We start from the raw sequence: 15,441 nt of genomic DNA, 5'->3' as shown, positions 1-15,441 counted from the left end.
TTCAATACAACACAGATAATCTGGTTTTCTAAGTCAATATACCTCTGGGATCTTTTACTATTTGAGTTTGATACCACTGATGTAAGATATTGTTTTTCTAAATGAGTCATATCTCACTTTTCTAGATGTATGTTATGTCTAAAACCTAGCTATGAACAGAAATGATATCAACTTTTTTGGGGGGAGTAAGATAACACAATTTCCAAAGAACCAAAACTATGGTCATTGACTCAAAGAGCAATGGAGAAATGCATGGGGGTGAGGGTAGGGAGGCAAGGAAACTGCAACCTAAAAACACTAACAAATGTGAAAGACTTAATAAAAAACATATTTATATCTGTATTACTCTATTTATATAATCTCTCTCAATGCAGGATTGAAAAAGTAGGCGGTGTGATCACAACAATGGAAAGGAGACACAAAATTAAAGCACTACACTGGTATCCACAAAATGTCTAAAGCTGAAGAAGGGCCTAATATTTGGTTAGCTCCTCTGTGGAGAATCAATGCAAAGAATAAGGCACTGGATGGATTATTATTTGAAAGAATGGAGAAAGTACCTATATCAATGAGATCATGAAAACACTGGGGTGGACAGCTTCAGCAGGGCAGCACCTGAAATGTGCTGGTTTTGACTATCTATAATCTTTCTTTCACATGGAAAGAAGGTAGCTACTCGAGGATAAGAAAGATTCTAATTTTTTTTTAATGCTTTAAAAAGTCTGCATATCTTTGTGTGAAAAAGTAGATAATACTGTTTATCTTTTTCAGAGTATATTGACATTTTTATTACTTGAAGCATACAGAAGGAGAGATGACTGTGGGTTCTCTTTTTTTTAACCATGAAACACTGTATATGCCAGAATCATTGTAAGGTAATTTCATACAGGTTCTATTAACAATATTGCCAAGTATTTGTGATTTATATGAAGAAAATTATATAATTTACATACTCAGCCAAATATTTTGGAAGTTTTGAATCATGTATTGTAAAGTATACTGGGCATAAATCATCCATGAGGTCAGTTCATGTAGCAAAAATCATAATGAAAATGTACTCAGGTTACAGGCATTTATATTTAATTACATTTGAAAGGAAACATATGGAAGAGAAACTTGATATAGTATTAGGATTGAACATTCAATATTTTTGTAAATGCAAGAATAGATCATTTGGGAATCTAAAGGAGGTTGGTTATCTGTGGCTCATTTTCAAACCATTTCACTTTCTAGTGTTCAGCAAAATTATGGAGCTACTGTTCAAGTCTCATTTTAATTAGGTAATATGTTCGTTGCAGGGGTATTTAATCAGAGCAGACTGAAGGAACTTGAATTAAAGAATGTGCTATTTTGAATATAAGTTCCAGGAATCAATTAGTTAAGTTTTCATCTTGTTGGGTTAGGGTTTTTTTTTGGGGGGGGGGGGATGAGTTGGGTAGGGGAATAGTTCACATTCCCAAATAATTGACCTTTATAACCTCTTTTAGACTAGTAAATTGGCAGCATTGCTGCATATTAACCCTTTCCTATTTATAAAGATAATTTTCTGGGAAAACTTTCTGGTCCTGAATTTCTCTCATCTTATTTACAAAAAGATACAGAAAGTCCTTTTCTCAATTTAGCCCAACAAGTATATTGAAGCTTACACACTGCTTTTCATTAGGAAGGGGGGGGGAGGGGATGAAGGCAGTGGTTCATATTCACCATAACATTTATGTCATCGGCATGCTATGAAAGATTGGGTCATGTGGACTTGTGGAGAGATTAGGGTAGGGGCCAAGAAAAGAAGAAAACGAAGGAAAGAGACCTCCCACAGACACAAGGTATCATTCACAAAGCCTTCTCTACACAATTCCCTTGGAACTCTTGGATTCTACTGGCTGGTGATACTTTGAGTCTGCTGTGAACTTGATACTGACCCTACCAACTGGTTAACCATTCCTTATCCTCACACTAAAATTCCTAACCATGACTTGGACTGCTTCACTTTCTCATTTTCCCCCTGGCATTCTCTTATCCTGCTACATTGTCATCCCTCATTGAATTTTTTTCTTGTCTTTTTTTTTGTTTCAGAACAATTTTTTCCACTCTCTGATTGTGTAAGACACTACTTTAAAGCTTGAGTGTTTTCTATGCTTCTCCCTAGTTTCTTTTAACATGAGTGAATACCTCTTCATATCTTTTTCCTTTGACTGGTCAGTTAGATAACCCATAATATTTCTGGCCTTATCTTTAACACTGTACCTTTGTGTTTTCTCTCTCACCTGCTCTCCTCTCTTCTTACCCTCTTACCAAAGATTACTATATGCTAAGAAGAGGTATTTCTTCTTGTTGGGTGTTCAAGGTCTCCTCTATATGGACTTCCCTTATTTCCTATGTACATCTATTCCATTCAACTCAAATGACTACTGCTAATATTATTTTTATTTGCAGATATTCTAAAACTTATTTTTGCCATCCATATTCCTTAAGAGTAACATTAGCTTTTTCTCCTTTCACTAAAAATCAAGATTTCTTGTTTCACTTTCAAAGACCTGAACATTTTCTTCCTTACAGAATAATCTTCATTAATTAAGACTGACTTCTAGCTGTTCTTTGTCTTCTTTAGTCACTGAAAATTTCTGGTTTAGTTTTGTTCCCTCCTAGGCAGGAATATTCAAGTAATGTGCATCAATCTTTTTCTTCCAATCTACTATCCCAAATTCTAGTAAACTCATCTAGTTTTTAAATGGCAAAATATTTAAGTTTAAAGCTAATATGTTTCTGAATTTGCATATTAATCTATAAGATAAAGTTTTCATTTATACCAGAGATTATAAATCTTTTTGTTAACCTTTATAAAATTTTCTTCTTATAAGCTTCTATGCATTTTGAATGGTACATTACATTATGTGAATGGAAAACAAAAATAATCCAATATTGGTCTTATTGTCATATATAAAACAAAGTGATGGATATACGCTAGGCTGTTAGGATAAAGAGTCAAATCATTTTTAAAAAAAACTCACACTGAATCCACAAGTTTCCGGGCTAGAGTAATTATGTTCATTCTTCTTGATTTCTCCTCCTGCTTCTCTCTCTTTTGTTCCACTTTTGCATATGCAGCCTCTGGTGAATATGAATGTGTGGGAATTTCTTCCTTCCCTACAATGAATCTAAAGAAAAAGACACAACATGTGGCATTTCTCACTTTTCAAAAAGATATGGGAATTTTACTTAGATGCAAATAAATTTCAGACAAACCTCCTGCCATTTAAAGTACAATTTTCATGATTTATACATTTGATTTTCTATACAAATGTGAGTCAGTATTCAAGAAAAAAGGCACAGACAATAAAGTATAATACAAAGGGCACTGGATTTAGAGGCAGAAAATCTGGGCTAGAACCTCAACTTTGACATTAAACAGCTATGTGACCCTGGGGTAAATCAATGAACCTCTCATGTACTCAATTTACTCATCTGTTAAATGGGGGTCCATCCAAATCTTCCCCAGTCTTACAAGGTTCTTTGAAAAATCAAAGAAATGGTGTACATGAAAGAATTTTATAAGTAAATATTTTAGATGGCATTTTAAATTTTAAAGGAAAATATAAGTCCATTGTTATTGGTTTTTAATTTTCTTAAGTACTGAAAATGTCAAAAATATCTATCATAATTTAACAGAAACAGTCACTGTCATTCAATTCAGCAAACATTTGTTAAGCATAGTGCTTAGAGTTTAGTATAGGCAATACACAAACACATTCATATATGAAACACAGAAAATTATAGTCTACAATATAGTGTGTGTGTATATATATACATATATATATGAGCATAAGACAAAATGTTAAGTGAGGTATGGGGTAGGAGAGAAGATAATTATCTATGAAATCACTTCACATTTAAGTATTCAACATTTAAAGTCATTAGACATCTTAAAGTACTCCTAGAAGAAATAGGTATATTAAATCTGTTCTACTGGTCAACTGCAATAATTATCTTTTGCCTAAATTCTGTTTAGTACATTTGGATAGGTTCTCCATTTCCTGCCCTAAATTACTATATAACATTCTCCTGAGCTCTAGAGCAGCTGCATTGTAGCAGTGGGTCATGAGAACATACACATAGAAAGGAAAAATTAACATACAACAGGAAAAAAAAAAGAGAACAAAAAACCTGCACTTATTCTCATATAATTTTTGTGAACATCTTTTTTGTTTTCAATTCCTCTCATCTGACTGATTCTTGGAAGGAAAAAAAAACTCACAGGAAGTACCACTCTTACCCTATCTCAGAATACTCCTATATTTTAAGAAATGTAATCATCATTCAACACTAAGACTTTTATTAAGAGATGGCTCGTGAACATTTAGAAAGGAAAATGGTGATAACTAAGAGTCAGCATGGGCTCATTCAGAACAGGTTTTGCCACACCAAATTTATTTTAACATAGCTATTAGATTCGAATTAATTGTATAGCTGTGTTTTCTTGTGGACAAGATAGAGAGATGTGGGCTATTCAGAGCTGGGTGAATAATGAGACTTACAAAACTGTAATTGATGCATTGATACCAACCTTGGAGAATGGAATCCATCAAGTCCAGTCTCAACCCTACCTTCCCACCCATTTTCTCTCCCTCCCCAAGCTCTCAAGAAGCTCACAGTTGTGAGAAACACGCTTTTGGGGTTCACAGGACTTCCTCAGTAGGGTTAGGAAGTCAGCCTGGCATGAGCTTCCACTGCCCACTGCTTCCCTTTTTGGAGACCCTTAGGAAAGATCTATATATGATGTACCCCCTTAAAACGACAAACCCCTTCTCACTGAAAGAACTCAGAAACAGTGTGCAGAGTAAGATGTTTATTTACCCTTCAAGCAAGTAAGCAGGTGTAGGGCTCACTAGGGAAACACCCACAGGTGGGGGGGGGGGTGTGTGTGTGTGGAATCCTACAAGTTCTGTCCTTACTGGTAGACTTATGGTTAAATTCCTCAAATTTCTTACTTTATTTCCCTCTATATTTATATATTCTACATTCCTATATACATATATAATATATATGTATACACATACATATATGTGTGTGTATATATATAGCCAAATTTCTCAAAGGTTAGCCAAATTCCTCATACCCCTCACTTTATTTCCTTCTATATATTTTACATTTCCTAAATAAATGCAAATTGTATGTAGATTACAGAGATGTGGTAGTGAGGATATTAGAGACCTGACCCAGGACTCTACTCTTCTCTAAGATCAGAGCTGTGTGCCATACCCCTACCCTTCTAGTTCCCTCAGGCCATTGACATCTTTCCAGGAAGGCCAGGGTTTTAGTAAAGTAAGATAAGCAAGAGCTTCCCCACATCTACTGATTGTCTTCCAATAACTTTTATGGGAGCAAAACAAGATTCCATTATATCCCCTCTTTGACAGTCTAACGGGAAAGACAACATGCAAATAAATATGAACAAACAAGCTACATACAAGATAAACTGAAGATGATCAACAGAGGAGAGGCATTAGAGTTAAGCTGTCTTCAAGTATTTGAAAGGCAATCATGTAGAACAGGTTCTGTTTGGCCCTACAGAGCAACATGGGGTGGAGTGGGCGGTGGGAAAGAAGAAAGGCAGATTTGGGCTTTCTGCCTACAGAAAAACAATAAACAGCAATTAAAGCTGCCCCAAAGTGGAATGGGCTGCTTCCAAAGATGGAGGAGTCCCCATTCCTGCAAGGATAACCCTCTAAGCTGAATTATAAAGTGTCAGGAATTCTGCAAAAGAAATGGGCTATAGTAGTCACTTTCTGATTTTCATTTTTCATCTGGCTGTACTACTTTGGAGCTTCCCTGACTTTTTCCACCATGCCCCAGCAAGCTCATCCAATGAGGAAAATCTCATCAGCTTGCTAGATCCCATCAGCCTTGGTACTCCACCTCATTGACACCCTCTGTCCCTCTGACTGGAGGGTAAAGCCATCAACTCCAAAATCTCCAGTGAAAAAAAGGAGCTCAGCTCAGAACAGTTCCTCATTTTCCACCTGGATGTCCTATTATAGAACTTCTCTAATTTTTCACCAAGTCTGGCCATTCCCCACGCCTGTGCCGCCCCTCCCCTCCCCACTCTACTTATCTCCTTCCTTTTGTGTGCTGTCTTCCCATAATAGATTGGAAGCTCCTTGAGGGCAGGGGTTTTTCTTTTTGTGTGTTTTCTATATTAATTGCCTCTACTTCCTCTACTCTTTCTTCTAAATACTCAGGCCTCATCATTCAATTGAAACTGCTCTCACCAAAGTAACTACTGATCTAGAAATTCCCAAATCTAATGCCCTTTCCTCAATCAACATCTTTCTCAATTTCTCTGTCTACCAGTCTTTGACACTATTTATTCCCCTTTCTTCTTATAGAGTCTTATGGGCTTTCATTAAACTGTTCTTTCTTGGTTTTCCTCCTACTGATCACCTCTTCTTAGTCTCCATTGCTGGATTATCACCCAAGTCACATTCACTGTGTAAATCTGACCTGGATTGTCTTTGTTCTCTATACTCTCTCTGTTGCTGATCTAATTAACTTCCATGGAATAATGATCATCTTTTTGCAGGCAATTCTCTGAGGGTGTGTGTATGTGTGAGAATATGCAGTGAGAGTGGGAAAGAGGGAGAGAAGTGGGGGAGGGAGAGAGAGAGAGAGAGCCAGAATTTCCTGAGCTTCAGTCCCATATCACCGACTGCCAAATGGATATTAAAACTTGAATGTTCCATTAGGCTTCTCAAACTCAACATGTAGACAAAAGAACTCATTCCCCCCCCCCCAGCCTTTTCTAAAAGTCTGTTACTACCAAGGGAATCAAGATCCCCCTAGATGCCCAAGTTCACAATCTTGATGTCATCTTTAGCTCCTCAAACCATAATAGTGTGAGTTGGTATAGTTCCCCATTTCTTATATAGATTGCCACGTTTCCACAAATTTCTAACACATATGCTCCCTTTAACACACTCACACAACCACAATCCTCATTCAAGCACACATCATCTCTGGCCTAGAGCAGTAGCCTCCTACTTGTTCTCTCTGCTTGCTAGTCCCTCCCCACTCCCATACATCCTCCATACAGGTATCAGGCATTTCCTACAGTGAAGGTCTGATCACATCACTCTCTACTACATAAACTCCAGTGGCTTCCTATTACTTCCTGGATCAAATATAAACTGTTTGCACAGCATTTAAAACATCAAAACCTGGCCTCTTGATACATTTATAGTCTTACACATTACTCCTCTCTATAACATTCTATAGTTCAGCCATACCATCTTAGTGTTTCTCACTCATAACATTCTGTAGTTCAGTCACCACCTTCTTAGCATTTCTCACACATAACATTCCATCTCCTATCTTATTGTCAATTCACTACCTATCTCCTATGCCTAGAATGTTCTCCCTCCTCACTTCCAACTCCTGTAATCCCTAGTCTCCTTTAAAATTTAGCTCAAGGGCCACCTTATGCTTGAGGCATTTCCTCTCCTCCCCCCTCCCCTACCTCTTAAATGTCTTCCTCTTCAAAGGCATCTGCTTTGTATGTGTTTTGCATACACTTCTACCTGTACATGTACATCCTTAGGTAGAATGTAAGCTCTGTGAGAGAAGGGAACGTTTTGTTTTGTCTTTGTATCCTCAGTGTTTCATAGTCCCTGGCACTGAGCAGATACTTAATAAATACTTGTTCATTGGTAGTCTAACTGATTCATCAGTTTTAACTCACATAACTTAGGTTGCTTGTAGGGTCTCATACTTGTACTAATTCCATTATTAGCAACTCTAAAATTTTCAAATCCCTTGCCACCTTGTCCTACTGCAGTTCATGCCTTGCCAGCCCCAACCACCATCTACCTCCTCTAATGACATATTCACACAATCATGCTGGTTAGGTCCTCTGAAAGTTTTGCTACCTAAACTCAACTGCGTCTTTCTGTTACATGTAAGACTTTTATTGTTCTTTGACTGACCCTTTAACACACTCCATGCAGTGGCTATTCTAAAACTTTTCAAATTCCCTTTACCATCTCTTCTATCCTGCTTAGGAGATGACTTTTTCTCCTCCTTCACTGAGAAAATTGAGGTCACCCACCATGAACTAACTCCTCTCCCATTCCACACCTCAAAATATTTCTGTATTATCTCCAGTCCTTTTCTTTACTAAGGAATCCCTCCTTGTTCCAAGGCAACCTACTTATGCCATTGGTCTCATATAATCTGGGAGTTTGTCTTATCAATCATATTCCCTTACTTAATCATCAATTTTTCCTTATTCACGGGATCCTTTCCCTACTATTTAAAAATTAACCCAGGTCTACTAAGTCTTTACAAAAGTTCATTCCACCCTGCAATTTCCTAAAGCTCTTATTGTTCTATAGTTCTCTTATGAGATAAACTCCTGTAAAAATGTGTCTGCTTGTAATATACATTTCCTCATCTTTTTACCAAATATAGCATATCTTCCAATCCCACATTCTACTGATACTGATTTCTCATATGTAAAATGAGCTGGTAAACCAATCTAGTACCTCTGCCAAGAAAAACTCCAAATGGGGTCACAAAGAGTCTGACATAACTGAAAATGATTGAACAACAACTAGAATTATTGTTTGTTAAATTTGATGACCTTTTTTCAATATTTGGCCTACTTTATCTGTGGTTTTTGACACTTTTCTCCACACCTTCCTTATTGATCCTTCTTTGGCCTCCACATCATTCTTCTCTCCTCATTTCCTTCATCCCTGTCCTTTCCAGCCTTTCTGCTAAAACAACAATCATTTCCTGCCTACTATGCAGGGGCCCTCTTCTCTTTTCTCTCTATACTTTTACTCAGTGATCTCAATTGGCTCCTGTGAATTCAATTCTCACCTCAAGACTCCTAAGCCAACATCTTTAGTTCTATTTTCTTGCCCAAACTGTAGCTCAGAATAGACAAGTACCTACTATCTCTTCCCAGGTCCTACTGAGATCTCAAACTTGGCATGTCTAAAATGAAAATCATTACCTTTCCTTCCTCTCCTTGTGCAACAGCCTCCTAACTATCTTCTTGCTTTCAGGCTTTGCTTTCTTCATCCATCCTCCACACAGTGGACAAGTGAACACTTTATAAAGCACAGGACCATTTCACACCTTTGCTTAAAAATCTTTAGTTACTCCCTATTGCTTACAGAATAAAATTCAAACCCCACAATCTAGCTCCCATCTACCTTTCCAGCCTTTTGTCATTTTTTCTCCCTTTCACACATTCAAGACTTTAGTCAATCTGGACTAATAACTATCCCAATTCAACATTCCATCATCCACCTCTGTGCATTCACACATCCTCATCTCTGGAATGTACTCTCTTCATTTCTACCTTTCATAGTCCTTGTCCTGTTTTAAGGATTAGCTTAGCAGCCACTGCCTACATGGACCTTTCAGATTCTCCCAGCTGTTAGTCTGCTTCCTCAAATTAGCCTGTATTTACGTATTTGTATTCATATCCTATCCCACTATAGAATATAAGCTTCTTGAGGGCAGGATATTTTTTCTTTTTTTTTTTTCCCCTTTTTATCTTCAGTGCCTAACACAGTGCCTTATACATTGTAGTTTAATAAATGTTTGTTGAACTGAAATTAAAGAGCTCTCAGAACGAGTTAATAAAGATGATTTTCATTATTCAATGAGAAGTTAACAAGGTAGGTACCATTTAAATAAATATTTATTTTACAAACAAATTTGATGCATTATAAACACACAATAATTTCCTAACATCAATTATAAGAATTGTAATAATAATGTAGATATATTTTATTTGAAATAAAAATTCTTACTTTACTACAGTATTAATACCTTGTAAAATATAGGTTTCATCAGTATTAGGCCTATAGATTTAGGTTGAATTAAATGTCTAACAGTATAACATTTTATTCACTTTATGTCTTTTTATTTTATGTTTATTTACTTTGGTAGCATGAAATTTAAGAAATTTGGTTAAGACAACTTTTCTCAAAATCCAATAAAGTGTGTGTGTGTGTGCACGTGCATGCACGTGCCTGTGTAAGCACATGTACATATGTATGTGAAGGCATTTTTCATTTTCAAAAAAAAATGCTTCTAGATTTAAAAGAAGTCAGTTTCCAAAGTATAAATCAACAATTTTTACTGATCATTTAACATGAGCAGCATAATCTGCTAATTAGTAAAGGGACCCTGAGTTATTTCTCCAGAGATCTTTTAATATTTATTACTATAGTACCTCAATATGTACTTTTACACTTTTAAAGTTTAATCTTAATACTCTAAACCACATAATATTTGGTTATTACAAATAATATTTTAACCTTAACACTGGGAGAATGCAGTTTTTAATAATGCTTATGTATCACATTCCTTATATATTACATATATACACACATATGTATATAATGTGTTTGTAATAAAAGCTATAATCACAAAGAATGAAGAGGTTACAACTAGATTTTTATTTCAGATTGTTTCTGGAAAGCTATGAGACCTTACCTGCATTAACCCACATTATCTTTTGGCCAGGAAATTTGACAATAATAAATGTTTGGCTTCAGTAATATTCCTGTAACTGTTTCACAAGGTTTATAACCATAAAGATAATCCATTTACAATGTGGAAAATATGAAATGAAATAAAACCTGTTTAAGCTTTTTGTTTAATAGAGAGAAGAATACAATATAAAATACACATGAAGACATAAACTTAATGAAATGCTCAGGGTACAAAAGTAATATTGGCACAACAAAGTTCGTCTAGAAGATTCTATCTCCTCTTGTGCAGGGAGAATTTTAAGATAATATATAAAGAAAAGTCCAAAGCAACAGCATCATCTTGATCAGAAGATAGTTTAGAGGGGCGGCTAGGTGGCACAGTGAATAGAGCACCAGTCTGTCAGGAGGACCTGAGTTCAAATCTTGCCTCAGACACTTAACACAAAAACTAGTCGTGTGACTTTGGGCAAGTCACTTGACCCCAACTGACCTCCAAAAAAAAAAAAGATAGTTTAGAATTAGTTCAGAAGAACAGTATATGGAATACAGTTTTTGTACCAGTTCTGGAGGCAGAGGTGTTCATAATACTGCTGAGACAGATGGAGGTTATCATCTCAAAAGAAGGGTTTTTGTTAAACTTCAAAAATGATTTTTTTTTCTTTTAACATAGGCTTCCCTGACAAGTATAATACATAGGAGGACATATTTTCTAGACAATCTTGGGAACTTTTGACAAGTGCTACAGCACTACAATCTTCCACTAAAAAACCCTCTACCCCCATGTACAGACGTACTTTCATGGTAGCACCATGTTGCTAGTCAGTCTCAAAACAAGTATTATGTGACTCTTCATTCTTCATGACCATTAATATTCAACCATTTTCTAAATTTCATGGACTCTTCCTTTGTTGTATCTCCTCATATCTGAGTATTTCTTTTCAATCCCCTACTGTTATCCTAGTTAAGAACTTTTTCTTTTTATTCCCAGTAAGAGGGGAAATAAGAGGGGGGGTTAGGGGAAAAGATAATGGATTCCATTTCGGATATACCGAGTTTTAAGATGTCTACTGGACATTCAGTTCAAGATGTCTGAAAGGTCTTTGGAGATGTGAGTTTGGAGGTCAGCAGAGAGATTGCGACAGGATAATTAGGTTTGAGAATCATAGCACAGAAATGGTATTTAAATCAATGGGAGCTGATGAGATCCCTATGTGAAGTAGCAGAGAGGGAGAGAAAAAAAAAGAGGGCTCAAGGTCTGAACGATGAGGGACACCTACAATTAGAGGGCATGACCTAGAAGAGGACCCAGCAAAGGAGACAGAAAAGGAGTGGTCAGCTAGGTAGGAGAAGAACCACGAGAGAATGGTGTCCCAAAAGCTTAGAGAGAAGAAATTATCAAAGAAGAGAGAAGTATCAGAAGTGTCAAAGACCACAGAGTGGTCAAAGAGAACAAGGGTTGAGAAAAGGCCAACTGGATTTGACAACTAAGAGATCATTAGTAACTTTAGAAAAAAATATTTCAATGGAATTATAAGATTGGAAGCCATATTGTAAGAGATTGAGAAGAGAGTGAGAGGAGAGAAAATGGAGGTAGCTACTGCAGGCAACCTTTTTGAGGAATTTGACTATAAAGGGCAGAAGAGATATAGGATTCTACTTAGCAGGGATGGAAGAATCAAGTGAGAATTTTTTCATAGACAATAGGAAATCAGCAAGTAGAGAGGGAGAATATGAAAATAAGCAGAAAGAGTGAGGATGATGGGGGGGGGGGCAATCTATTGAAAGAGATGGGATGGAATGGAATTACTTGAACAAGTAGAGAAGTTAGCCCTGGTAAGGAGTAAGGCCACTCCATCATGTGAAAGGGTGGCAGAAGGCACCTAAATAATAGGAGATTATTCAGAAGAAGGGAGAAAAGGGAGTTCACAGCAAATAGCCTCAATGTTTTCTATAAATTATAAGGCAAGGTTCTCAGCTGAGAGAATGGGGGTAAGGGAGACATGAGAGTCACCAATTGGTGATTTTTTTTAATCACTCCAATTCATGAAGATAATTTACTATAACAATAATAACTATCATTTATATAGTGCCTTAAAGTGTGCAAAATGATTTTTATTAAGCATATTAAGTTAATATTAATAAGTTAATATTTGATCCTCCCAATAACCCTGTGAGATCAGGACTATTAGTATCTCTATTTGATGGATGAGGAAACTGAGGGCTCTGTCTAAGAAAAGGACTGAGGCAGGATTTAAACTCAGGTCTTCCTGACTCCAAGTCCAGTTCCTATATCCAATACAGGACCTACATGGGTTGTGTTCTAATGCTGGTAGGTAGTTTTTTCAGAACATGGAATTAACAAATCCTTAAAGTTTTGATCCTCGAAGTAAAAGGATACTTTATTACTTTTAAAGAAAAAGGAGGCTAAGTTTTTGTTTTTTACTTTAAAAAATGCTTTATTAACTTCTGATTTACATCATTCGTTTCCACCAGATTTTGAGTTACAAATTTTCTCCCCGCTTTTCCCCCATCCACTGCCCCAAAATAGCAGTCCCACAGGATATCCCTTCCTTCAATCTGCTCTCTCCCATATTTTCTCCCATACCCCTTTCGACTTTTCCCATGGATCTCTATGCCTCAGTGCCCACATATCTTATTTCCCAATTACATGTAAGATGGTATTATTAATAGTATATATATATATATATATATATATATATATGTATATGTATACACACACATATATGTACATATATTTGAATATTTGATTTCAAAACTTTCAATTCCAGATTCATTCCCTTCCTTCCCCATCACCCACCCCCACTGTGAAGACAAGCAGTTCAGTATAGATTGTACACGTGTGGCTAATGCAAAACAACAACATAGTAGATATATTGTAAAAGACTGACTATACTTTCCTCCCTCCCATCCCACCTCCCACCTACTCCACTCTCCACCCTGATCCTGTCCCTTTTCAAAAGTGGGTGCTTCCAACTTCCCTCCCCACTAGCCTGCCCTCTCTTCCATCATTCCCCCTCTCATCCCCTTCCCCCCCTATTCTTCTGGAGGGTGACATACCCTATTTAGTGTGTATTTCACTCCAGGAGGCTAAGTTTTAAATGATCTCTTAATACAAAGACAGATGAAATGTTACTTACCTAAGTGCAGAAAAAGTGAATCCTTTTAAACCATCTTTGCACCTAAAACATTAAAAATTTACTATCATAAATGAGTGTAATATGGGAAATAATTGTATTATAAATATTAATAATTTATATATCTCATTTATATATCACAAACATTATTTCACTTGATCCTCACAATGACCCTCTACTTTATAGGTGGATGAAACTGAGATTGACAGAAGGTAAGCAACTTGCCCACTCTCAGAGGTAATAAGTATTTGAGTATCCAAATATTTTCTTGATATATGAAACTCTCCAGGTTTTCTTGGCTGCAAGTCTGGCATTTTATTAATTTGAACACTGTTTCCTCTCTTAAAATGTAAATGTGAAATTGTTCCTTTAGAAAAGAACTATTAACAAAGTATGGAATAACTCTTTACAAACTGGCACAGCAAAGGATGAACAACGAAACAAAATTAGACCTTATTGTAACAGTATCAGCTGATATCTACAGAACCCCCTAGGTTTTGCAAAGTAAAGATATGTATAATCTCATTTGATTATTACAATCTAAGAAGCAAATATTGCCAAAGATATTATCATCCCTACTTTACAGAAAAGGACCTGAAATTCATAATGGTTGGCAGGCTTGCCCAGGCTAATACAGCTTATAACTATGGAGAGGGCCAGGATCTGAGCCTCATCTTTTCCTACCTCCAAGTCCAACACTCTTAAAGTAAATATATTTCCACTTAGAAAGCCAAAATAATTTAGAACCTAACCTACAGGCTGAAGAATGACTCATTTGGGGCAATTCTCTCCATTATTTAAAGTAGGAAGGCAGAATTTTCACTTTCAAGCATTTGAGTGATAACAATGCTGTAATTAATCAGGCCAGTACATTCATTGGGAATTTTGCAATCTAGATTTTGTGCACTTGGGGGTGGGGCAGGAAACCTAATGCCCTGACTGTTCCTTATTTAATTCTTTGAATACACAGAAGTGTCCAAATGGGCAGCCACATGTAACAAGACTGGTTAAAATGGTTCTCATCTCCAAAAGAAACCAGGCAAAGCAGTTAAATAAGGTCAAGAAGAATAAGGGAAAAGAAAGGCCTTCTCCTAGCTTATAACTAAGGAATATACATATCCAGTACACAAGGTTGGTTCAAACTACTACTTCTAAGGTCAGAAACCTATTTTATAAAACAGCCTTCTATTACACTATAGCCTCACTTTAATATGATGATTGGGGTCTTTCCTGTGGTACTATCTTATGGTGAACATATTTCCTCAGCCAAAAGTCAGGTGATAAAATATGATAAAGGATACTAATTTTGTAAAGCTACATTAAAAGTATATTTCTTTTCTCGATATCAGGCCAGTCCCAGAAGATCCAGTAGATAAAGCTGCTAAATGAGGCTTGAAGGTTATAACGCTGTTTAGTACTTTAGAAACTATACTCCTTACATACAGTTATAGCAAATGGCATTATAATGATATCCACTTTAATTTACTTTCAAGAAGTTGGATAGGGGCGGACAGGTAGCACAGCAAGTAAGAGCACCGGCTCCAGTGTCAGGATGACCTGGAGATTGAATTCCCGGCTCAGACACTTAGCACCCACCCAGAAACAACTGGCTGTGTAACCTTGAGCAAGTTACTTAACCCCGATTGCTTAAAAAAAGAAAAAAGAAGTTGGATATTCCAAAATGAAAATCACTAACTTCTCTCATCCCCTCCTTCCATTCCTTATACTTCAATATTATGGGGAAAGTAATATGAAATCTAATTAACAATTTTTTCAGTAGC

The 15,441-nt window shown here is 36.4% G+C and overlaps 1 protein-coding gene across 1 annotated transcript in view; it reads right to left on the bottom strand.

The window, feature by feature from the left end:
• LOC138148346 (transmembrane protein 135) overlaps positions 1-15,441 on the bottom strand; it is a 90,558-nt gene that overhangs the window by 33,856 nt on the left and 41,261 nt on the right. Inside the window, exons 2-3 of the mRNA XM_069071040.1 lie at positions 13,664-13,705; positions 3,009-3,155 (exon numbers count right to left, since the gene is read on the bottom strand). Of these exons, the coding sequence (XP_068927141.1) occupies positions 3,009-3,049 (41 nt within the window). The 5' untranslated portion in view covers positions 3,050-3,155; positions 13,664-13,705. The remainder of the gene's footprint in view (positions 1-3,008; positions 3,156-13,663; positions 13,706-15,441) is intronic.

The sequence above is a fragment of the Petaurus breviceps genome, unplaced genomic scaffold (assembly GCF_028583685.1).
Source record: "Petaurus breviceps papuanus isolate PSGF00001 unplaced genomic scaffold, PetGlider_PUasm1.0 90823, whole genome shotgun sequence".
Taxonomy (NCBI): Eukaryota; Metazoa; Chordata; class Mammalia; order Diprotodontia; family Petauridae; genus Petaurus; species Petaurus breviceps.
The sequence above is the reverse complement of the archived record's forward strand: the minus strand, read 5'-3'. Positions and strand labels throughout refer to the sequence as shown.